This window comes from Oryzias latipes, chromosome 5, assembly GCF_053564925.1.
Source record: "Oryzias latipes strain Hd-rR chromosome 5, Olatipes_Hd-rR_3.1".
Lineage (NCBI taxonomy): Eukaryota > Metazoa > Chordata > Actinopteri > Beloniformes > Adrianichthyidae > Oryzias > Oryzias latipes.
The window spans coordinates 4,112,851-4,138,754 of NC_136241.1; the positions used below are offsets into that span (position 1 = coordinate 4,112,851).

The 25,904-nt window shown below is 39.3% G+C and overlaps 1 protein-coding gene across 2 annotated transcripts in view; it reads left to right on the plus strand.

The window, feature by feature from the left end:
* The window catches only part of rad18 (RAD18 E3 ubiquitin protein ligase), a 47,471-nt gene that overhangs the window by 13,976 nt on the left and 7,591 nt on the right, over positions 1 to 25,904 (plus strand). For both annotated transcript variants that reach the window (XM_004068473.5, XM_011474646.4), the window contains exons 3-11: positions 205 to 266; positions 421 to 491; positions 13,460 to 13,857; positions 14,209 to 14,308; positions 16,014 to 16,201; positions 16,602 to 16,672; positions 16,917 to 16,977; positions 22,639 to 22,770; positions 24,812 to 24,938. In XM_004068473.5, the coding sequence (XP_004068521.1) occupies positions 205 to 266; positions 421 to 491; positions 13,460 to 13,857; positions 14,209 to 14,308; positions 16,014 to 16,201; positions 16,602 to 16,672; positions 16,917 to 16,977; positions 22,639 to 22,770; positions 24,812 to 24,938 (1,210 nt within the window). The remainder of the gene's footprint in view (positions 1 to 204; positions 267 to 420; positions 492 to 13,459; positions 13,858 to 14,208; positions 14,309 to 16,013; positions 16,202 to 16,601; positions 16,673 to 16,916; positions 16,978 to 22,638; positions 22,771 to 24,811; positions 24,939 to 25,904) is intronic.

Sequence of the window (25,904 nt, forward strand, 5' to 3'; positions counted from 1 at the left end):
TTGTCATACGTGTATGTTTAACTTACATTAGCCTTATTAATAAATACTTTATAGTGCATTTACCACACGCACAATAATGGTACGTTCCATTTTCATGATGTCCCTTGAGGTGGCCGCATGAGCTTCAAGGGAAATGCAAGACACACCTGCAGTGTGAAGTGTGTGTAAACAGATAAAATTAATAATGTTTGTGTTTCATTGCAGTCTGCTCTCTGTGCATCCGCAAATTCCTTTCCTATAAGCTGCAATGTCCAGTCTGCAACACAGTGAGTATGAGTGTGACTTCAGTGAGCACATTCCTGTATGTCATCATTTCACATTCAATCTTACATTTCTGATGAGGAACTGGTGGAAAGTGGTGGTATTTGCATTTGTATTTAAGGCAGACTTTCCCTCATATTACCCTTTGCTGTCCTACAGCCGATGACGGAACAAGACCTAAGGAACAACCGCATACTGGATGAGCTGACTGTGAACTTTCAAGTTGCAAGGTAACACGCAATGCATGGTAACTGGCTTATAGACCTGCCTTCAGATTTTATTGGTCTTATTTAAGGCAACAGAGTTGAGCTTTTTTATTTTTTCCTCCAATTTTTGAATTGACAGTTACTGTCCTATAAGCACTAAAAATATTTGTTTTTCTTTACTTGGCTGTGTGAATTTGATAAAGTTGAGAGTAACAGACACTGTTGGAGTTAGTGGCTATGGTCTTTGTTAAAGGAAGTAGTTTGTTGGTATGTTGATTCAGCTTTACGATCAAAGACAGGCTGAGCACTGTTATTGGTCAGAGGGCCACAATATTGCCTCCTTCATCCATCACCTCTGCAGCAGCACTCAGTACTGCAGACCCTCTGATTGCCATCGCTGTTATGAATGAGTTGATTACTCTGTTCCTCTGTTCTCCACTTTTTAATTTCCTGTTGTTTAGCACTGAGGCTTGGAAAAGAGCTTTTTAGTGAGGGGCCCCATCATCGAGTATTGTTTTCATTTAGAGTGAACTTCGCACGAGCTTTGATTATTGCCTTTTCTCTACGCTGACTGTTTCAGATGTTTGGTTCCAGGTACTTTTGTTAGTTGGAGATGATTATACCAATGTTGTTGCTGATTTTTTGCTTTAACACATGCAAACAGAATTGTACCCATCAGTAAGTTACTCTGTGTGAAAATGCTGCTTTGAATGTTTTTTTTTTATTTGTTTTTTTTTAGATGGCCCTTATTTCCTGCTATTAGCTAAAAGCATTTTTCTTTTAGACACCATTACCTGCTGTCAAAGTGGTACATTTTTATACTGCTACAGGTAGGGCTTACCATGTGGTCGTTTCTTCTTAAAGAGCACTTTGGTAAAAGTGAGAGCTGACATTTGAAGATATACCATCCACTTCCTTTAGATTTATTTAACAATTACATGCCGTTTCTTTTCCAACATAACATTTTTCTTTTTGTGTTAAAATCCTTTTTTGCCCTTTTTAGTTCACCAAGCCTCTTTATTTTAGTTAACAGGATACAATAGCTTTTAATGCGTATATCCTGTGACCATACCAGGACTGTTCAATAACAAATTTAGATGGACAAGATTTTCAAAAGTCTCTCTTGTTGAGGCCAAGCATTTGCAATGGCTGGGGTCACTGGGTAGTGTCATCAACCAAATGACGCGTGACAGCGAACATTAACATCCCTAAGAGGTATATCATGATTCAAGTAGACCATGATTCAAGTAGAAGCACTTTCAAAGTCTTTTGAAAGAAAAATTACCTTTTTAAGATGAAAAATAACAATATCGTGCTTGTCAACCAATTTTGCCCAATAAAATACAGGTCCTTTTAAGTGTTTAAAAAATTTGGAGAATTCTAAGCTAATATACTATAAACTCTACAATCCATTTTAATCCAAGGGTGTATTCAGACTGGAAAAGTCATTTTGTCCGGACACAGTTAACTGAATTTGGTCCAGATCGAGTCCTGAACTTCGTGTTTGGTCTGCGTTCGGATTGTCGTCAAGCGGACTTTGCTGTTTGAGTTACGAGGGCGGGGCAAATCAACTGCAGGCAGAAATAATGGAAGTCCTGCGCTTCGTGGTCCTTGTCGGGATAGTCCACTGATTCAAACTTTATATCTTGCTGACCAAACGTCTGTATCAAGGTAAGGTACAAAAGTTTTACTTGCTCTTTTGGTTAGATGGAGAAATGCTGCAGGGTGGTTACTGGCAAAAAAAAACACTTAACCCTTGTGCTATCCTAAGCACTTTAACGTTGGGAGTTGGGTCATCTAGACCCACTAGACAGTGCTCTGAACCTTTTTTCTTCAATGATTTGTGATCTTCACTGGTGTCCATGGATTACATGAAATTTTTCCACCTTTATCCACCTTTGTCATGGTAGGGAGAACACGTCAATGTAAGGGGGGGGGGGTCATCTAAGATAGCACAAGGGTTAAAGATACGCTGATAAGTATTAATGACATATAGATTGTCGATTGTTGTGGTGTTAGGGCATTGTTTTTGAGAATTCTGTTAAAGAACTACAAACTAACGTTTAGGAGGACGTCACAGCCGCACCAGGCGTGTGCCACGTAAAGAGACACAGAAAAACATGGAAGCGCTTTCAGCTGTGTGAAAGTTCACGTTCTAGCAAGTAAGGACTTTTTGTCTGTTTGATAACACGACAATCGTTGCTTTACTGTCTCCGCTGCTCATCTGTTGCTACTTTCTGACCGTGTTAACATCACGCGGCCGTCTTGGTGCAGTTGTTCTGCTCCTGCCACGGAGCCTATTCAATCTGAGGATGTATTCAGACTGGACACATTTGAATTCTGAGCCACCAAGCTCCCTTCAGGACCCACTGGAATGTTTATCATCACAATTCATATCAAGCGGCTGTAATAGTCTGAATAGAAACAAGGCTGCTAATTTATCAAGAAGCGTCAAGGTTTCAGCATTTTATTGGCTTTTTAAATGTCTTTTTATGCTCAAGCAAATGTCAACTTCCTCAGCCATTTTAGCATTTAGCAAATTGCTTCAGCATTTTCTCCAACAAGCTTCAGCCCACAGCATTCACACTTAAATCATTACAGGTGAACATTTTTCTAGTTAGTAATGTTTGAGTGATTGTCTCTTTTCTGCCAGCCTGGATGTGGCCCGCAGGCTGCCATCAATCATTTACATTTTTTAATACGTAACGTATTTAAACACGTGAAGTGATTTCATAAAACATAACAGGGGAAAATTATAAATATTTTATACATGTAAAGTAAACAACATAACACACACACACACAACTAAGACTGCCAGAAGGTAAAAGAAAAGCAAAAAGTTAACCTTCACCCTTATGATTTAGCTATTAATATCTAACACGCAATAGGAGTATTAGAGTTGTCAATCTCGTCAAGTTTTTAATTGCAATAATTAGAAGTTATCTTGTGATTAATCCCAAATTAACAACATTCACCTTTTTTGTTAAGGCCCATGTAAAAGCCTATTTGGAAGATTTAGTTTGCATAGTAAGACAAAAGTAAAGACGATGACTCATTTAAAACCTGTTTATGATTTTAACACAGTTAAAAAAAACACTGAAGTATTCACGTCTGACCACAATTAATTAAATGCATCATTACATAGTAAGATGCATAATGCAGTGCCAAACTACCACACTGAAAGATGACAAAGCTCAAAACAACTGTGATTTATGACTTTGTCACATGCACTCGTACAGGGAGCTGACCGAAACGGGTACTGCGAGTTTTTGGGTTGTCTGGGCCTGTAGAGCAGTGTTTTTCAACCAGTGTGCCGCGGCACACTAGTGTGCCGTGGGAGATGGTCAAGTGTGCCGTGGGAAATTGCCCTCATTAACTGCTCTAACAACATTTTCCATCTCCAGGAGATCAGCTCTTTGTTCATCCAAACAGGCATTGAGAAAACACTGAGTAATTAGGAATATAAAAGATCTTAAAATTACTTTTTCTTTGTGTTTATTTAATTCTTTTAAAGACATTTTGATAAGAATGACGGTATCGCGATTACCCTCCAGCTATAGCAGTTTGCGGAAAAATCCCGCCCCTTTAACTGTCTCCGCCAATCATTTTTGAAGGCTTAATCACATGTCATCAGTCAGACCAATCAGAAGTGCTTAAAGTCTTCACTTCCTTGTTCTTAATTCTGCTGAAAAGTCGCTCAGTTCTAACAAAAATACCAGCTAAAGCTCGTCTTTAGCGGTGTAGCTTTCCACAGAGTCCGGTGTCAGACCGTGGAACAAGTGAACAAAACAATGAAGCTCAGAGACGCGAGTCCTTCTGCCCTTTTTCAGCCGTTTTCACACTACATCTCCCATGATGCATTGGCTTAAAGGGACAGCGCCTAATGAGTCGACCTTGTGAAACGTCTTGTAACCACAACAAACAAACAGTTTCTAAATTTTCTAATTTAACTCTTATTTCATCTCTTAGAAAAAACAGCAGCAACTTCCTGCTTTTTCTACCACAATTATCACAAAAATCCACGTGAGATTGTGGCGGGGGGGGGGGGGGGGGGGCTGTCGATCAATACAGACCGTGAATTTCTGCTTTTTTATTTTTTTTGGGATGCTGGTGTGCCGCGGGATTTTTGTCAAGGTTAAAGTGTGCCGTGGCTCAAAAAAGGTTGAAAAACACTGCTGTAGAGGGTCGGAGACAAGTGCGGCCGGATCTTATGGGGATAAGAAATGTGTCTTGTTCCCTTGAGGCTTATACGGCCACCTGAAGGAACATCATGAAAACGGAATGCACCGTTGTGTGTGGTAAGTGTATTGTGGAGTATTTTTGGAACTCGTTATTGTCGTCATGCTTCCAGGAGCATGCTGAAATTGAAAGCAGCCAACATGCTTAAGTGGATTAAGATCATAACTCTTATGAAAGAAAAACAACATAAAAAAAATAAAAAAAAACGATGAAAGCATACAAATGTTCGTATAAACTCTGACTCTGAGCGTTCTCAAAGTATCATTAAGACGCCGGATGGACCATGGGTGAAAAAAGTTTTGAAGTCGATTGGTCCTGGCTAGGCCTGCACAATATACCGCAAATTTATCGTTATCGCAATATCCAGCTCTGCAATATGCATATCGCAAAAGACGGCGAATATCGCAATAAATCGCAAACCCAAAATGTGTTAAAACAATCTTCTAGCAGCTTGAAGCATTTAACGAATCAAATAAATCCCTTTATGCTTTGACCAATCAGATGGACGCCTTCCCATTGTTGACCAATCAGATGGAGGCCTATTATGTTAACCCTGGTCCTGAAGAGCCTCAACCCTGCCTGTTTTCCAGCTCTCCTTAACCAGCTTGCTGTTGATTGGCTGACTCAAGTGATTTCACATCCTGATTGAATGAACACACCTGATTTTGGTTATCATTATCGAGCAGTCTAGGGAGAACTGGAAAACAGACAGGGTTGAGGCTCTTGAGGACCAGGGTTAGCCACCCTGACGTTTGTCCCCCATGTCGATGAGGGTCATTTGGAGTATAATTTTTAAACTGTTGCAATGAAATGGGAATTATGTTTTTGTTTTTTTTTCTTATTTGTTTATTTACCGCAAATTTATCGTTATCGCAATATTGATCACTAATATCGCATATCGCAAGTTTTCCTCATATCGTGCAGCCCTAGTCCTGGCTCTCTGGGTCCTGTTTCTCCTCTCTGATGGCAGCGATTTGTAAAAGAGGTGGCCAGAGTGAGAGCAGTCTTTTGATATTTTATGTCCCCCTTTGTGCAGTGAACTTTGGCTTGAAAAAGGAGAAATCCATACGTTATGTCTTTGTCTCATCTACTTCTGCCTTACATATTATTTAACTATTCGCTTTGACCTGTCGCCCACAGCATCCCAGTAGTAGAGTTTTTGCCCGCACTGATTCATTCGTAAAGGCAGATGTGATTAAGGCATTACAGTGATCCCTTGCTATAACGCGGTTTACTTTTCACGGTTTCGCTACTTCACGGATTTGCATCGTGCATTGTGTTCTGCATTCTGATTGGCTAAAAAAGTCACTCCGCTTCTTCTCTACCTGTGCGTCAATAATGTTGCAGTTTAATATGTACACGTACGTAAATCAGCTTTCCAAATTACGTACATGCAAATCATCTTGCAATTTCAAGTTTCTCTAAAACCCATAGAAAAAGAGCAACACCAACTGTCAATCACTATGTTCTTCTCCCGAACAAACACACAGCTGCACCGCGGGCTTGAGAAGGAGAAAACACTGCAGCTTCTCAGACTGAAGAGCATTGAAATACACCTGAGCCACTATTTGTCCGTTTGTACTTTGTATTTTTTTCATGATCATTTTAAATTTTCTCCCGTTTAATTCAATTACTCTCGGGTCGCGGTGGGCGGGGCTAATCTCCGCGATTTGAAGCCTTCTGTTCACATCGATGATTCAAATTATTATTTGACAGTACAGTACAGAAGTTATTTGTTGAAAAAAAAAAAACGTTTTTAAAGTACTTTGATTTGTGAAACAAATGCTTGAGCCTGTAAAACGGTTTGTTCTTTCTTTTCAATGTATAATAGAGTATGTAATTGTGTATATATATATATATATTTTTTTAAATAGAGGTTTCTACTTCACGGATTTTGCCTATCACGGGTTCTTTCTGGAACGTAACCCCCGCGATAAACAAGGGTTTACTGTATTCAGAACTTTGAACATTGGAAGTCTACTTTTTTTAATTAACTGAATTATTTCAGTGTTTTCATTCACATTTCTTTGAATTTACATCTTTAAAACAGAAAATAAAATACAAATAAAGATAAATTATCCAGAAAAGAATAGTTACTATTAGGGCGGCAGGATATGAGGAAAACTCGCAATTTGCGAAATAGCAATACAACAAAATACTTAATTTCATTTCAATGCAACAGTTTAAACAAGAGTCAACATACCTTAAATTACACTCCAAATGGCCCTCGTCTACATAGGAGGCGAACATCTAACATAACAGGAGTCCATCCGATTGGTGAAATGCATAAAGGGATTAGCCTTATATTGCAATAACGATAATTTTGCGATATATTGTGCAGGTCTAGTTCCTACATTACACAGCTCTGTCTGTATCATAGTGCTGTTGCGGAAAAAAGGTACAATCAAGGTCTGTCTTTGCTGGGTTTCTGGGTGATTCATAAAAAATGGTTCATGATAATTCATGCCCCCCTCCCCCCACGTGAACTCATCCAGAAAGTGATATGCAGTTGGAGCCAATGGGGTGGGGGGTGCTGTAATGCCGGAGGCAGACAAAGCCGTTATCAGACAGCTAGACTGCTCGTTATGGTTCAAATTTGCTCAGTAAGAGAACCACACACTTTTCTTTGGTCATCTCCTTGATGGTTAAACACTTTTAATGCCTGCAATCAGTGTGGGGTTTTTCAAGGAGTGAGTGAAAATGAGCAGAACTGCAGGTGAGCAGACATGAAGACATGGACCATGAACCAGAGCTTGTTCTGTAGAGAAAACTCCACCTGGATCCAACTGATTCATGTCTGTTATCCACCCCCAGAAGATTTCTATTTTCTTACACTCTGACTTTGATGTGTTTGATAAAATTATACTTTTTCACTTAAATTATAAGTTTGTTTAATTTTATGAACAATAACGGGTTCTCTGAGGTTTTAGGCTTGGTCTATCCAATATATCGCAAATTTTTCGTTATTGCGACATCAAACTGCAATACGCATATTGCAAAAGACGGCAAAAATCGCAATAAACGGTTTCCTTAAATTAGCTAAAACGACCTTTTGGCGGCTTGAAGTGTTTAATGAAACACATTATGCAATCACGTTGTTGACCTATCGGATGGAGCCCTTTTATGTTAGATGTTCGCCTCCTATGTAGACGCGGGTTAACCGTTATAAAAAATAAACGGTTGCAATGAAATGGAAATTATGTGTTTGCTTGTTCTGCTGTTTCTTCATGTATCACAAGTTAAATCGTCATCGCAATATTGATCACTGATATCGCGGGTTTTCCGCGTGTCATGCAGCACTACTTTAGGCCGTTTTTTTTTTTTTCTGGTGGGTAACTTCATCCGATTTTTAAGCTCTTTATAACTTCTCTCCATTCCTGGCAAGCTCTTCACCAGGATCTTGCTCAACCGTGCTCTCCCAGCCATCAGAAACAGCCGACGAACCCAACAGGCTGGCTTTATGCCCAACCGCTCCACAACAGACCACATCTCTGCCGTCCGTCTACTCATAGAGAAGACCTATGAATTCCGTAAAAATCGCAATCTCTATATGGTGTTCATAGATCTAAAGGCTGCATTTGACACCGTCTGCCAAACCTCACTGTGGAATATCCTAAAGACCCTTGGAGTACCATCCAAGATTGTCTCTCTGTTTGGTCTGCTCTACAGCAACGCAGAAAGCTGTGACCGCGTAAATGGCAAAGACTCAGATTGGTTTCCCATCTCCAGTGGTGTTCGCCAGGGATGTGTGGCAGCTCCCGATCTTTTTAACTGCATCATAGATCAGCTGATGTCCCGGGTCTGTGAGCAAGTCCCTGAAGTGTCTGTTGGCAATTACCATTTGACTGACCTGGAGTATGCCGACGACACCATCCTGTTCAGCACATCGCTCAGAGCGTCTACAGCAGAGAGGCAAAAAAATATGGTCTCATGGTGAACTGGACAAAAACCAAATTCATGCACTTTGTTGATGGCCCAGACCCACCCCCTCTCCAGCTCGACAACAATGTCATCGAGATCACCCGCAGAACAGCACTGGCAGCATCAGCCCTGCAGTCTCTCAAAAAACCACTGTGGCGTCATCAAAACGTCTCGCGCAAGACAAAGCTGCGGATCTACAACCTAGCTGTACTTCCCATTCTGCTTTATGGTTCTGAGACACGGCCCTTAAATAAGAGCTTAGCCGCAAGAATAGTAAGTAGTAGTAAGTAGTAATTTGTGCTTCACAATGTTAGAACAATATAAAATCAGAAGCAATACCCAATAAAATGCACACAGGCATATAAACAAGCATACAGGCAAAAGTGAACACAAGTAAAATTCAGCTAAAAGCTTTCCTAAATAAAAAAGTCTTAACTTGAGCTTTAAAACACTCGACTGAGTCAATCTGGCGCAGAGACAGGGGGAGGTCGTTCCAAAGTCGGGGAGCGACTGCCTGAAAAGCGAGGTCTCCCCTAGTTTTAAAATGAGTTTTTGGAACACATAAAAGATTTTTATCAGTGGACCTCAAAGAACGTGCAGGAGTGTAAGGAGTTAAAAGGTCAGAAATATAGATCGGGGTTTATCCGTGCAAGGCTCTAAAAACTAAAATCAAAATCTTAAAATCTATTCTAAATTTAACAGGAAGCCAATGTAGAGATAAAAGCAGAGGGGTGGTATGAGTGCGCTTATTGGTTCCAGTTAAAAGCCTTGCAGCAGAGTTCTGGACCAGTTGGAGACGTTTAAGAGACTTTTTGTTAAAACAAGTAAAAAGAGAATTACAATAGTCTAAACGAGAGGAGATAAAAGCATGGATGATCAGCTCAAGGTCAGATCTGGTTAACATTGTCTTCAGTTTAGCCACATTCCTCAGATGGTAAAAACAGTTTTTGACCAGGCGCTTCGAATGAGAGTCTAGAGACATAGCTTTGTCAAACCAGACACCAAGATTCCTGAGACTGGGCTGGACAGAAGAGCTCAGTGAACCAAGGTGACTTTTGATGGAGGGAATTTTGTCATCAGGAGCAAAAATCATTGTCTCTGTCTTGTTTGGGTTCAGGAGTAAATGGTTGTCATTTAACCAAACCCTGATGCTGGCCAAGCAGTCTAGTAGATTTGATAGATTAGTGTAATTATTTTTTCCAAAGGAGCAATAAAGTTGAATAGATGGCTTCGACAGCCGGGACCATTGAGAACATCAAGTGGCCCCAATGTGTCTCCAACAAAGCCTTAAGAGCTCAAACCTGCCAGCCCCAAGCCTCTTGCCTTGCTGCGCAACGCTGCATCAGATGGTTTGGCCATGTTCTCCGTTTTCCCTCTTACCATCCGACGCGGGCCATCTTGGAGTTTAACCCAGGGGCTGCAGGCTGGAAACGACCTCGAGGCAAACCCTGTACTCGGTGGACATATGTTATTGCAAGGGATGTTAAACCTTATGGGGTTGCTATGAAGGATACTGAGCTTCTGGCACAAGACCGGAAAGCTTGGAAGACCCTTGTTTTTTTGGTCGACTTTACGCACCCCCCCCCCCCCCCCCCCCCGCAAGAGCCTTGATATATGATATATATAATATCGCGGGTTTTCCGCGTATCGTGCAGCACTACTTTAGGCCGTTTTTTTATTTTTCTGGTGGGTAACTTCATCCGATCTGTAAGCTTGAGTGGCTTCAACTGAACAATAAGTCAGAAACAGCCTTATCTTCTGGCTGCTTCACTGAAAAGCCAAAACGCTTGCTGTCGACTGGTGTAACGATAACACATGTGGAACACGGGACTTGCACTCTGCTCTGTTCATGCGCAAAAGCTCACTTCCAACTGAATTGTACTTCCAGAAAGGAGTAATTGTGTCTAGAACTGTAATCACAGGCTGGCAGATCAGCAGGCAGAACTTTTAACAGGTCATTAACGCTAGGTAGGCCACACATGCAGAGTAGAATGCTGGGAATGTGCATAACTTTAACCCCTTCACACTGTACGTCGCTGTATCCAGGACTCCACTTAACTGAGCACCACCTTGAATGAAAAAAAAAAAACACTAAATATTTTATTTTATGTAATTTGAAATACATGCTGGCATGACGGGGTTAAGCCAGTGAGAGAAAAAAACTCAGTCCCTCAGTAGAAAGGACCTGGGCTTCTACGTTTCTTCCTTAACAAATATTTCCTACTATTTCCAGCGAGTAGAAAAAGTTCTGAGTGGTCAGAAGGACAGTGGAGCAGCGTTTGCATAACTTGGCTGAATAAAGGACACGTTCCCACACTGAGTCCGGGATCGCAGCAGGTTTATCAAAACTAGAATTTCCAAAAACGTTCCCCCACATTCTTGATGTGCTCAACTCAAAATAAATAGAATCGTAGGCTAAACAATTCTTTTGACCATAATTACAGTTTGATTGTTTGAAAAAAAAGCAGAACTCTAGTCTCTAATGTAGTTTGTTCTAAAAATACATATGTGAATTGTTTTATGAAGTCAAATTTCTCCTTACAAATAATGTTGTTTAAAGCTGATGGTTTCTTGGTTATCAATTTTCAGAGGTGGTGTGAATCAGTTTAGTGGACTAAACTGCAGATGGTTCTGTAATCACTGCTTCCACGTGGAAATGGGGCTTTCAGCGTCTGCCCTTTGCCTCCACATACATACAGCACATGGCTTGATTTACTCTTTGAGCTAATGCCATCTTTGCAGTTTAGGAAGAGTTGATGGTGAGAATCATTTGATATGAAAGCACTAGACGATTATTTTTCTAAAGTGGAACATTTAAAAACGATAAAAACATGATTGACTATTTAAATGTGTTCAGATGTTTTCAGTAATTATAAGCAACAGTGGATTTTTCATTGTTCACACTGATGTTAAGCAGGAGTAAGGCTAAAGAAAAAGTGAAACAAACACAATGTTTTTGCTGCTCTTTTTTCAGTGTCTTCCATTATTTTTTTGCCGAGATTATAAATATTTGTACCCATCTGTATGCTGGGTTCCAGATGGATGCTGCAATGTAAGCACATACATATTTGTCAGGAAGATGAGGTGTTTTTTGTGCAAACTTTCTGTGCAATCCACATCCAGTGGTGGGAAAACACCTCCAATGACCTGCTTTAACGGGAACAGACTAGTGCGCACACATGCGTTTTAAAAATGGAAAGCAGTACATGATACACCTCATTAGTCCCGTTTTATTGCCCAGCCATCGCCTAGCTGTGTTTGCCATGTACTTTTCAAGACTGTCTGCAGCTACAGTGTTTCCTTTTTTAGCCACTTTAAAAAGAAGCAGGCTAACTTAATTGTAACTTAACTTTATTGTAGTGAAAGGTCAAAAGGTTCTTTTCAATGTCCCCAGCAGTTGATGGTACAAACAGCACTGCATATTTTAAAGAACCATTGAAAACTCTTTTATTTCACTTTTTTAAAGAATGTTTTAGATACTTTTGCAAACAGTTCTACTCAATAAACTAGAGGAAAAAATATCTTTAGAGTTACTGCATTGTTTAATACGTCCATCCATTCTCTTCTGGATTAAAGTTCTAAGCTTTTCAGTTAATTTCTTTGAGCAACAGGGTGTGTTTTGCTAAAAAAAGAAACATCAGGGTTGTCACACTTATTATGTGATAAGCCTCAGGAAGTTATTCTATATACTTTATACTCTATATACTTTTTTTATATTATAAGGCGCGCCTAAAATCCTTTGGTTTTCTCAAAAATCAACTGTTCTATTCTGGTGCATCTGGTGTGGATTCTTGTGCTTACTAGGGCTGCACAATATGAGGAAAACTTGTGATGTGCGCTATATGTATGTTGTATGATATTACAATGATGATATGAGTTGCGAAACATGAACATGCAGCTAAACAAAACAACTAATAAGTCACTTCACTTCAGCTGTTTTATTTAAATAAAAGTCAATGTAACTGAATTTACACTGCAAGTTATTTCAGTAGGAAGCAGGTAAGGACGTGTTGTTCACACACACCAAAGAACAATTATCCATCATAGTACTGGTCAAAACAGATATGGACTATAAATGACTTTTTAGTGACTTTTATGCATTCAGGGGAGCACTGGGTGTTAAGGTAACCATTTATCGCAATGTATGCCGTCTTGTAATATACATATCGCACAAGCTGATGCCACGATTACGGTACATTTTTGATTTATTGTGCAGGTCTAATGCTTACAGACTTGGAACCAATTTTCTGTGTTACACAGCGCTCAAACACACACATACACACACACACACAGCCCAAATGTTTTAGGATGACTAGCCGGTGAGCTACGTTAGCGCGTAGCTGCCAGCGCTCGGAAAATGCATAACATCAGTTTTATAACTTTAAAAGGTCACGCTAAAACAAAAAGTTATTATTGACATTTACATGTAAACTTCTATGACAAATATGACAAAAAACTATTTTGGACTCCACTATCCCTCCAAACGCCCCTCCAATTGAAGGGATAGTGGAAGAATTTGGATTTGGTCTTAAACAAACCAACACATTCTTTTATTAGCAGAGGTGTACTTTTTTCTCCTTTTTTTAAAGCTGACATTTGCTTTTGTTCTACTGTTGATGCTTGGGAGCAGTTTCAATAATTTAGTTTGTTATTTAGCAGTTAATCATTTTAGACTTGTCTTTTACTTTAAACCCTAAAAAAGTTAAAAGAATTTCTGTGTGCTTGGTTTCACCAAGAGCCTAATCGTTTTCTATCCCAACTGTCTGCTCCTCTGGTTTCCTTATACTCTCATACTCTCACTGACATGTTGTTTTTTTGTTTTTGTTTTCCAGGCAACAGCTAATAAAAGCTAATTTTGACTCGCCTCCAATATCACCAAAGACACCAGCATCAGTGGCGAAGTGTCAGACTCCCAGAGAGAAAGGCCAGAAACCCACCAGCTCCATTCTAAGCCACTTTTTCCAGAAGAAGGTTAAATCGCCGTCCGGCAGAGAAGCCCATCAAGATATTCAGTCAAGGGAATTACAGACTGCACAACCTGGCAATTCAGGGAACGTTCAAACAGGACAACTTCGGACATCAGTGGTTATAAAGGAAGAACCAATGGATGTGGAAGACTCCTCCACTCTGACCTTCGGTGCAGTGAAACACGAGGACATGGCTTCATACAGCTCTAGGTTTCACATGACAAATCCCTCACCATCAAAAGATGTTAAGCCTGTAATCAAAGGTGAAGTTCTTTTACCTTTAGGCTAAAAGCAATGCATCTTCAAGACATTTGATCTGTCTTTGATCGCTGTTAGATCAGTCGTGGAGCTCCAGCAGCACCAGAATAGAAAAGGGTCAAGATCCTCAGAAGATTTAATGTGCTGTAATCTCATCATAAAAGCTTTCAATTAATTACCTGATCTACATGGCAAAAATAATCTGTTCATTTGGTTGAATACTGAGGAAAGGGAATATGATGTTTTCTGTAGTGTCCAAAGTGTTTTTTTTTCCATCAGGTGCAGCAACAGAAAGGTTTCCTGTAGTAGATGCATCGATGAAATAGGTGATGGCATATTTATCTGCTTTTTTTCAGTGGAATGTCCAGTTTGTTCTGTAAGTGTGTCACAACACTTTATCAACAAGCATCTGGACTCCTGTCTTACCCGAGGAGAGAAGAAGGAGAGCCTGCGGAGGTAAGGAACCCTTACGATACATCACCTAAATGAGCACACTGTACTGTTGTTTAATCAATGTTAGCTCTTTAGAATGAAGTGACGGCTCAATAAAAGTTAGGGTATTGGCTTTAAAGCGTTAAAAAGCTAGTATGTGCATTTTTCACTGCCTTTTTGGGATGAGCATCAGAGTTTCAGCTTTTGTTGTTCAAGTATGAGGGAGTGCATCAAGCAGAGTGGGAGAAAAGGGGCCTGATTTTAGGGGTTTGACCCTCAGTGCCCTCGCATAGCATTACAGAAAGTCTTTGTAATGTGTTTGCATGTTTAATCACTTTTTGTTTTTTTAGTTTAGCTGGACTCAAACCAGCTGAGGCTTTATTTTTACCTCTTCAGGCAAAAGAAGAAGAAAAAGCTGATCCAGGTGTATTTGTAAGGGGAACAATTGTGAGGCAATTTTTCTCTGTACAAAGTCTTGTACAGAGAAAAATTACACAAAGACCACAACTATCCTGTGGGCAGATTTAAGGCAGTTTCATCCTATTAAGTTCTGAGCAGAGGTTCTATCAGCTGACTGCTTTTGAATGATCTCTTGAGTTTACACACAATAGGATCTAATGTCCGTTTTGACCCCAAACCGTTGAGTTACTTATAACGTAGGAGCAATACTTTGGACAAAAAAAGATTCTGTGTGGACTTAAAATCAGGATTAGGTGATCAGTTCTCCTGGTTTGGGGTAAAACTCTAGCAGAATAGTTACATCAGTCCAGTCTGTATGATAATATTTGAGTTAGCTTTTCTAAATCTAACCTGAAGCGTTCTGTTTCACCAAATCAAGAAAAGGCTGATGTCGATACAGAATTGATGTGAAATTACAAGCTGGGATCTAATTGAATGCTGACGTCAGCATTCTAAATAGTTTCTTTTTTTGTTTTCTTCTAAGCCTGTAGAGCTTTGTCTCTCATTTCCAAAAACAGTTTATATCCTGTCCTTGTTTAACCAAGGAACATTTCCTCTGCTTTTCAGGGAGCTCCACGTTGTCCATGAAATTGTGAAATAAAAAAGTTATTAGTGCGTGTGATCTAAATGTTGTGTTGATGGGTGGCTTTGGTAACATCAGGCAGTCCAGCTACTGTCTGATTTAAAGCACAGGCAGCCTTAAAGGTCATCTTCTCAGTATGGTATCCCTTTGGTTTAGAAATCAACATACAATATAACCAATTCCAATACAAACATTTTAACAAGGAAACAAACATTTGCATTGCTGTAATCCTCTTTGGTCCCGTCACCCAACAGAGTTGTCAAACCATTTAATGTTAATTACCAATTCTTTGCTGAAAACGATTCTTAATTTTACACATTTGCTACAACAAACGTTTCCATCATTTTTCTTCCTGTGTATTCTGTCAAAGATGGGAAAGTTAGAAGATTCTGAATTGGTCATCTTTTAAAGAGTTCTATGCAGCACTTATGTGTTTTTGTGTGGCAGCACCAACACCTGACGTTTCGTCGAGTCAAGTCGGTTTGACAAACTCACATTGCAATATTTTCTGATACAATGTGTTTACATGCTGTGGTATGATGGATCAGCTTCACACATTCGCCCTTGTGCTTTACACATCACGGCATTCTGGACCGTCGGTGATTGATGGTGGGACTTAGCATAGAAATCCGCCTCAGGAATTACCTGGTGAATTCCCAACATAAACAGTCAATTTGTCTTTTTCAGCTCTCTTGGCAAAGCCAGGCGTCCAATGGCGAAGCTGGTGTACAACCTACTTTCAATGCAGGAGCTGAGGAGGAGGCTGAAGGAGTGCCAACTGTCAGTGCAGGGTTCTCGGGACCAGCTAGTCAGGAGGCACCAGGATTTTATCCATCTGTTCAATGCAGAGTGTGACTCCCTCAATCCAAAATCAGGTGGTGAAATGAATTCTGTATTTATATTTATACATGTTCAAGAAACCGCTAGGAATAACCCAGCGGCATAGTTCATGTAGGTGCTCTTTCTATGATGTTTTTTTTAATGTACATTGGAAATCACAAATGTATGCTGCTAGACAAAGTACCTGAAAGTTACTCAAAGTACATCTTGTTCTGAGCCAGCAACCTCAGGTGCTCTTGGGTTGTTTTCATCAGCCACACATGCACAGTCGCAAGAACATTGTGTGTTTACAAAGCTCTAAAGAATACACCAAATAACCTGCTCTCAGCTGATCAGGTGCTTTGTTAAGAAAAAAAAGGAAAAAAACAGCCTGATGAACATAACACTTTTGCTACCATTCATTATATCACACCTTTCTCCATTTTCTATCAACAGTTGAAGAGATTGCAAAAGAAGTGGAGGCCAACGAGAAGATGAGAAGTCAACTTCAAGGGAAAATCAAACCTGTAAGTACTTTTCACTGGTGGAGAGCTTGGCACTTCTCTTGTGAAGTGAACCCTGTTTTTTTGTGATGTGTATCTGTAATGACTGATAACAAGCTGAAAGTGGTTTAGCACTTTTATAGCGGCCCAAAAGCTTTATATGGATAAGAAATTCAAGATGTATGCAAAGGCTGCTATCATAGCACACCATGTAAACAACTGCTAGGTCAAACAAAGTCACAACTGTTTTTAAAATGTTCTCTTGAAGGTCATGGTTTTCTCCAAGAATCATTCTGAGGAGGAGATTGAGGCGATGCATTCAAACTATAGTAAGTGCTTTTTGTGCCTACTGCTGACATTTATCCATCCTCTTTTAATAACTGTACTATCTTTTCTTCTTCTCTGTATTTAAATAAGAACAACATAATTGGAGATTTCTGTTTTTTTTTTTTTTTTAGAATGTGGGTGGATGAATCGATCTGATCCAAGCTTGATAAATCAATAGTTGATCCTTAAAAGTAGAAATCGATCTTTTATGCCTTTCCTTTTCTGGTGACGTAACGGATAACAGCAGCAAAGCCAAATTCCGCTAGCTTGATGCTAACGTCTAATGGAATTTCCCATAGGACGGCTAATGCTAACGCTCGGCTGACCTAAACATACATTGCTGATTAAATGAGAAGCTTTTTATATTCAGGCTTCCAAACTCTGTTAAGGAAACAAAATGGAAATAAGTAAGGGTTCACGGCCGACAAAGTGTGCATTATCAGAAACGAACGCACGCCGTGGAAGCCTGGCTAGAGGCTATAATAATATAAAGAAATATATTACTGTATTTCTATGCAAATATGTCTAAATTTGTAAACCGGGTACATTCAAAACTGAATTGAATCAAATTGAATCGAGTGGATCGAAAGAATGGAAAGAATCGTGAATTGAATTGATCCAGGCTCTGGTGAATCGAATCAATATTGGAAATGATTGAGGCAGTGGCAGAGGCAGTTTTATTGTTTAGTTGTTTAAAAGGAGCATATTTTCTTTGTACTGTAAGGTTAAAATACTGCACAGACAGGTACATTTGACTAAACTTATCCTAATTCATTCATTCAAAGTAATCAAGAAAATAAAATTTACATGATAGATTTTCTAAAACAGTCAACAGTTCTGTCGATTTTCTTTTGTATTTTTGAAACTAATGCAAATGAAGTATTTAGTTTCACATCCATGTATCATTAATGGATCAGGATTTGAATCCACCACAGTGACACTTGTTAAATATGTGTGTTTGTTTATGTCCTCAAACTTTTGTGTTTTTGTGCTTTTTCTCTGTTTTTTTAACTTCTTGTTCCTGTTTCTGTCTTAACTGCAGCCTGTCTATTGTACAATGATGGGACCACCGTGTTGTAATATTGAGCTATAAACATAAAATTTAATTGAGTTCAATACAAACAGTATTAACAGGCAACACTTTCTTTTTATTTAGATTTACATCAGAAACAAACACTTTTTTGTCTATTTCATCTTTAAATAAACCGTTTTTTTTGTGTTTGTTCCTAAGCCCTGCTCTTGCCGGTGTGCTAAACAATAATAGGCTTTTTCTCACGTTTTCTATGTATCTCTCATGAGAAAACACCTGGAACTGAAAAAAGCGGCTTATATTTGATCAGGATTTCCTTCAGGAAATGGAGCTTTCACAAACTTTGAAGTTCTGACTTCTTATTTTCCATCCTTTGAGATGTGTCTGCATTTGCAGAAGTGCATTGATTTGTTCTGACGCCACTGATGGTGCTTTTCTTTCCTTTTTATCTTGGATAACAATTCTTTTACTTGCTTTAAAGACAGCCCAAAATACACTTGACTTTAATCTGCAATCATCATGAAAATCAATATCACTCAAAGTGTTGAAAACAAGGTTTTAGAAGTCATACTAAAAAAAAAAGGCTGTTTCATCAGCCACAACCTGTGGTCAGGTGGGTTATTCATATTTAGAATGCATTCCAAATATTTTTACTGTCACTTTGACATTAACTTACAGTTATTGACCCATTTATTCAATTATTCAAGTTTCATTTGCTCTAAATGTCTGCAGGGTTGTGTTAGATCAGTGTTTTTCCACCTTTTTTGAGCCAAGGCACACTTTAACCTTGACAAAAATCCCACAGCACACCAGCATCCAAAAAAAAAAAAAAAAGAGAGAGAAACTCAGTCTGTATTGATCTACAGTCCCTCCACAATCTCACATGCATTTTTGTGATAATTGTGGCAGAAAAACCTGGAAGTTGCTGCTGTTTTTTCTAAAAGATGTAATAAAAGTTAAGTTAAAAGATTTAAAAACTGTTTGTGTGTTCGTTGTTGTTTCAAGATGTTTCACAAGGACGACTCATTGCGCGCTGAGACACTGTCACTTTAACCCAATGCATCATGGGAGATGTAGTGCAAACAGCCACCGAACGCCGACAAGACTGGCGTCTCTGAGCTTCATTGTTTTGTTCACATGTTTCACGGTCTGATACCGGATTCTGTGGAAAGCTCCACCGCTAAAGACGAGCTTTAGCTGGTATTTTTGTTGGAACTGAGAGACTTTTTGAGCAGAATCGGAACAAGGATGTGAAGACTTTAACCACTTCTGATTGGTCAGACTGATGAGGTGTGATTAAGCCTCCAAGAATGATTGGTGGAGACAGTTAAAGGGGTGGGACTTTTCTTAAAACAGCTGACGCTACGGCTAAATCGCGGTACCGTCATTCTTATCAAAATGTCTTGAATAGATTCAAATAAATACAAAGAAAAAGTATTTTATGATCTTTCATATTCCTAACTACTCTGTGTTTTATCAGGGCCTGTTTGGATGAACACAGAGCTGATATCCTGGAGATGGAAAATGTTTTAAGATCAGTGAATGAGGGCAATTTCACACTTGACCATCTCCCGTGCCGCGGCACACCGGTTGAAAAACACTGTTAGAGGATGTGGTTTGTTGTTTTCAGGTGTTCTTTTAGGTGAATGTACCTCAAGCATCCTCTCACAATCCTGTACTAATATATGAGCTGGGATGCTAAAACCTGTGCATCTTCATAATAGGGCAATTATATTATCTCTACAGCTTGACTTTCTCCAGCCTGTAAACGGCTGCTTCATGTATATAGTTCAATTAAAGGACTCCACAGTATGATGCTGTGAGCAAAGAGGGCCTACAGTATTGCAATATTCATGCTTTTCCCACCTCTGAAGCCAGAACAGCAGCACTAGAGGATTCACCGTAGTTCAGAGTGGAAGTGATCCAAATGAAAAGCTTGTTAGAAATGACTTTCTGGAGCTAACTTTAAACCTGGTGGAGGAATGGATGTGACTCACAGGAGGTGAGCTCTAAAAATAGCTGCTCTGCTGTGATAACCCCTTGATTTATCGGAGAAGGGTGTGGATGACTCACTCTGCCAGCGTGTGGAGCAGTGTCTGAACAGATAGGAATGTGATGCAGAGTGTACACATCCACACTGAATCCGCCAGGAGCTGGTATCACATCTGACTGCTACCGGAGAACAGGCTGCTTTCTATGGAAGCGATTCTGTAGCATCATTAAAAATAAAAGTCAAAACCAGAAATGCTTTTTCATTTTCAAAATGAAACTGCATTTTTGACTCAAAATTCAAAAGAAAAAGCAATCCCCATAAATGCTTTTTCATTTTCTTCTTCAACACCGCTTATTCTGTTACTTAATTAAAATGATAAAGAAAATGGTATTTGACATTACATTTTCAAAAAGTTATCTGGTAAATGTGTAGCTAAATTCATTTAGAAATGTCTAATTTGACAATTAAAATGGATTAACAGAAATGCTTTTTCATTTTCAAAATAAAACTGCATCAAATGACTCAAAATTAAAAGGAAATATCAATACTTCAAAATGCTTTTTCATTTGTACTTAAAAACAGCTTATTCTGTGTCATAATTAAAACAAAAATTCAAAGAGGGGATTGCATTTTCATTTTCACATCCACCCTGTGAACATTGTTGCATTTTCAATTCAAATAAGCTTTCCAGCGGGGAGGCGGGGCAATGATGTCACTGCTTTCTCCGTGTGTCCGGCTGCTAACAGACACATGCTAGGAGCAGTGGAGCTTTGTTAGCGGCAGAAAAGATGGCTTTGTGATGGCTGTGAACTTCTGAGGATTTTACACAGCTTCTCAGGATTACGTAGCAGCATTTCCACCTTCCGCGGTCCTCCTTCGGACGCACCGCGGACAAGCTTTTTTTCTGCGGACCGGCAGCTTCCTTCACATAGCGGAGCGCGAAGCTTCTGATCGCTGAAGGCGGAAATGCTGCTACGATCTGAGAAACTAAACCATCATATTAATTTGTGTTTCCAGTGGTGTCCAGAATAAAACAAAGGATGATGTAATTCCCACATATTTACATCCAATATGCCCATTACCCGTTCAGAGTTTTAAGTACATATTAGCCTAATGCTAACCCGTCTTTCGTAGTCCTGAGAAGCTGTGTAAAATCCTCAGAAGTTCACAACCATCACAAAGCCATCTTTTCTGCCGCCAACACAAAGCTCCACTGCTCCTAGCATGTGTCTTTTAGCAGCCGGACACACGGAGAAAGCAGTGACATCATCGCCATGCCTCCCCTCTGGAAATTCTAATTCGAATTGAATAATGCGACAATGTTCGCAGGGTGGATGTGAAAATGAAAATGCAATCCCCTCTTTGCATTTTCATTTTCATTTTGACACAGAATAAGTGGTTTTAAAGTAGAAACGAAAAAGCATTTTGAAGTATTGATATTTCATTTTAATTTTGAGTCATTTGATGCAGCTTCATTTTGAAAATGAAGAAGCATTTCTGGTTTTGACTTTTATTTTTAATTATGCTACAGAATTGCTTCCATAGCTTTCTACCAAGAAGTCGCTGATGGGGAAAAAACCTCAAAACATCATTTTATTCCACAGTATCAACTGTGCTCTGCACAGTTAGAGTTTAGTTAAAGCAAGCGTAAATGTTTAACAAAATACCAAAGTAGCCAATCTTTCTATGAGTGGATGAGATCTAGCTTTTAATGACAGCTTTGTGAGGATAATGTCGTCATCCCGCACCTCACAGGCGTCCTTCCCAGTTGTTTTCCTTGGACCTCAGCTGAAACTCCAATCATCGGTCAGGGTTTATAAAACACAAAAGAAATGAAACAAGTATCCACATGTAAAATAAATTGGGTTTTTTGATGGATAAAGGGCCCTATTTTTCTTTTTTAATAGCTGCTGTGTCAGATTTGTAAAAACAAGTTTGATATCTGATTTGAAGCGAGATTACATGTTGACAACAAGATAAATAGAGGCAGACTTACAAAAGCAAAACGTGCAAAACATCGTTCTAATTCTGGTCAGGCTCGTGGGATCCAACTGGATCTGTTCAGAACTCCATCTTCATGGTCTCCCTCCTCTGCCATTCTTAGGAACGTCAAGGCCATGACGCTCCTAAAAAAACAAAAACATCTGATCCTTCAAGCTGTGTTAGGATTGCCCCAGCGTCTCTTTCCAGTAAAACATGGCTGTAGAAATTCACCTGGAAATTGCCTGGGAGACATCTTTGACAGGTGCCTTAGGCTCATCTACTGGCATTGGCGACACAGGGCGCCGTGGGAAAACACCCTCCATAAATTAGGAAAGTGTTTCTTGTTTGCTGCTCACAGTTCCATGATGGCGTTTTTCTTTCTGAACACAGGTTGTAGCTTTGTCTGAATGGTTGTTTTTTTTCTACTTCAAGGCATATTGATAGCTTTTGGTTTAGAGAATCTCAGCAACAATAATATAACCCTTCTTTAAAAAAGATCCTGTTTCGTTGTTGGGATGAAACGACACAGCATTAAGGTCAAAGTCAGCCCATGTGTTGGTCAGCTGTTGCTGTATTGTGTTTTGCCATTTAGACCATCGATTTGATTCACTTGTATTTATTCAGGACGATTTAGCATGTGTGATTCTGTGTCTGCAGGGAAGCAGCACAGCAGCGACTTCTCCAGGCTAATTGCTCAGGTCCGAGGTCGCCTGGGGTCCAGCAGACAGCGTGGTGATGCTCCCGGAGGGTCGGAGAGGAGAGAAGCTGTTCAGGAATCCCACTCTTCAGGTAGATTTAGCCACAAGTCATCTCTCCTACTAACAAGTTGGAGTCCTTTAAAGATCAGGCAACAGGCCTTCGTGAAATGCATCTCCAACAGATTTAAAAAAAAACAAAAAGATCGAACACAGTGGAACCGTCTCAGTTTTGCAAACCGACCTCCTCTGGTTGAGGCCTTTAAAGACGACATCCTGACCAAAGCCCATCAGAGGCAGGAGAACCACAGGGCATATATCAGGTTAACAGACTGAACTGGATGTGGACGATGAGCAATAACACGTTTTAAATCAGTTTCATTTCCTCCAGGGAGCAGCTAAAGTAAGCTAGCCGTAATAACTCCCTGCTGTGTGTGGAAGAGAGTGTTACTGCTGGAACTCTTGTACATAGTTGTTATTTCCAACATATGTGTGTATTCATTTTCAGCAAAGAGTCTAGAGGAAATGTTATCGTTAAAATGCTTGAACTTGTGTTTATTTATTTTTTTGCACTTGTTTCGAGTGTCAAAATAATTTAATTGTTACTTGTCAGGTGATTTGTGCTCGATTCAACACTCAGACTTTATTTGTGATTATAGGTTGCTGGTCTCGCTAACATTTTCCCGCTCATTCAAAGTGGTGTAGCTTAACTGCAACGCAGACGTCCTTCCTCTGCAAAGATGGCAGCTGAGACAAACACATGCAATAATACAAGCATTTTTTGAAACGGATAAAAAACCTGTTATGTGTTTATGAGACGGGATTTGCGAGTTATTGTTTGAATCCTCTTACTGCTCATACATACAAATACTATTATTATATTTTTACTATTTACTATTATTATAAATACTATATTCGCCTTTCATAGTCTAAGCGGTTCAGGGATCAACTTGTTCAGTTTTTCTTGGACATTCCTGTTAGAATTGTTGGTTTTCACAACTTCTGTCATTTTTATGTTCGTATTTTCATGCTTAAGGACACTTAATGGGAAAAGGGCCAAACATTAAAAAAAGAATTATCTTCTTTAAAATCTAACTATAGCAAATCTAGCAAGGTAGACAGTTGAAATATTAAAAAAGCTTGTTTCTATTGGAATATAAATCTTTGGCTCACTTCTGAGATTCTAATGGTTTCCTGTTACTCTTTATTTTCTATTGGGGAATCCTCCTACACTTAGTGTCACCTTTTTACTGTTGTTCAGCACATTTATGCAACAATAATAAATGAGACATTTAACCCTTTAACAGAGCACTTTAGCAAATACAGGTATTATTATTGGCGTGGTGCATTATCACTGAACACTGCATTAAAAAGCTTTTTTTTATAAACCTAATTTAGCTTTTGTCAGCTCAGATATTATGGTCTTTTTAACCTTGTTTACAATTATCCAGACTGTTAAAGCAATGTTACATTTTCCTTGCCTGTGGCATTAAATGTTGAATTTTGCATTTTAGCATGTTTTTGACCTTTTTAGAAGTCTCCCAATTTTATTAAAAAAATGTTTAGCTTATTTAGTTAAATAATTCAACATTTTTTGATTTAGTAAAATCCAGTTAACTTTGATTTATTTGGTAATTTCAGTTATAGAGGTGATTCAAAGACTTTAGCATCTTAACTTTACACTCATTAAAAGAAGAATTCAGCCACATATTATACTTATATTTTCTATTTTTTTAATACTATTAACTGCAGTGCAAAGATGTTCAAACTACACAACCTCTGTTGTTTTTTGGATTCCGCGACCGTATAAAGTTATCCTGACTGTCAGATTCTACAGTGATGCTCGTGTGCAGCAGACTGCTTAACAAATGCACAAATCTGCAAATAAATGCACTTTTGTTTTTTAATAAACAACGTTTTGTAAATGTTTCCTTCTATTAATGGGTTTTATGTTTTTTTTTCTTCAAAATCCTAGATCCTAGAAGATTAAAACAAAAGCTGCATTATCTTTCTACAAGTGATGTTTGTTGTCATCACACATCTGTCTAAGTGGTGCTGAGACATGAGTGTGCTCCATTCTTTAATGATTGGTTTTCCCTAAGTGCTGTGATGTTGTTCTTGCTTGGCCTGCCCAGCTGAAGCAGCAGAACCCAAAAATGGCGTGGTGGTGAAGGTGGAGGCTGAGGAAGTGGGTGAGAACACATCTGCTGCGGGCTTTGAGCTGCCATCCAGCCCCACTTTAAGCGATGTGTCCATCAGCAGGTAAGGTGGAACTTGATGAGAACTCAAACACTTCCTGATTAACTGACAGTAAGCCTGTGTGAAATCACACATTTGTTCTGCATGATTATGGGCCTGGAGTGTAATTATGAACATTGAGTCTGAAAGCGAAGTGACAAACAAGACGAGCTCCTCCACAACACCATAAAAAAAGAACGTTTCTAATAAAAAAAATAAAGGCAAAGAAAAGTTCATACATTTTGTACTTGACTAGGAATTCAAAAAAATCATGTGAGAATTCAAAAACAGTAGTTGAAAATCTTTATATCTAATTTATGACTTTTACCTACTGTTATTTCTGGATTATAAGCCGCTACTTTTATCACACACTTTCAACCCTGCGGCTTATTCAATGATGCCGCTAATTTATGCATTTTTTTTTCTTTCTTTTTTTTAATGCATTTTTTCTAACGAGCGCTCGAGCAGAAAGGGTAAGAGTGAGACAGGGGGAATGCGGTATATGTGTCGAGGAAGACACAAGTTTAATTTAAATGACTGCTTTGTGAATGATCAGCACGAACAGACCCTCATCATGGAAAATGCTAGAAGAAATGCAGATGAGCAGCTTTCAAGTTAAAAGCAATTGTTAAAAGCAGTGTGAAAAAATCCACGATCACCAACGGGTTTCTAAAAGCCGGTCTGCTGCGTGACGGAGAGGAGGGAGCAAGCTCAGGAGAGAATTTACCTCAGGATGAGAGTGACACTGACAGCGACAACGAAGGAGACACTGAGAGGTGTGTGGAGAAGAATATCTGACGCTATCCGACACTGAGGAAGAAGACTTCCATGGTTTCAGTGCACAGGAGGCACGTGCCGCGCAGAGGCGCGTTACTGCTGTTACTGCTGCTCTCAGTGAATTTTACCTGTATGTTTTTTTTTAACTGGCCCTGTTGGAGCTGTTCCTACCATGTTACTGCCACGTCACAGGCACTGTTTGGAATAGAGCTG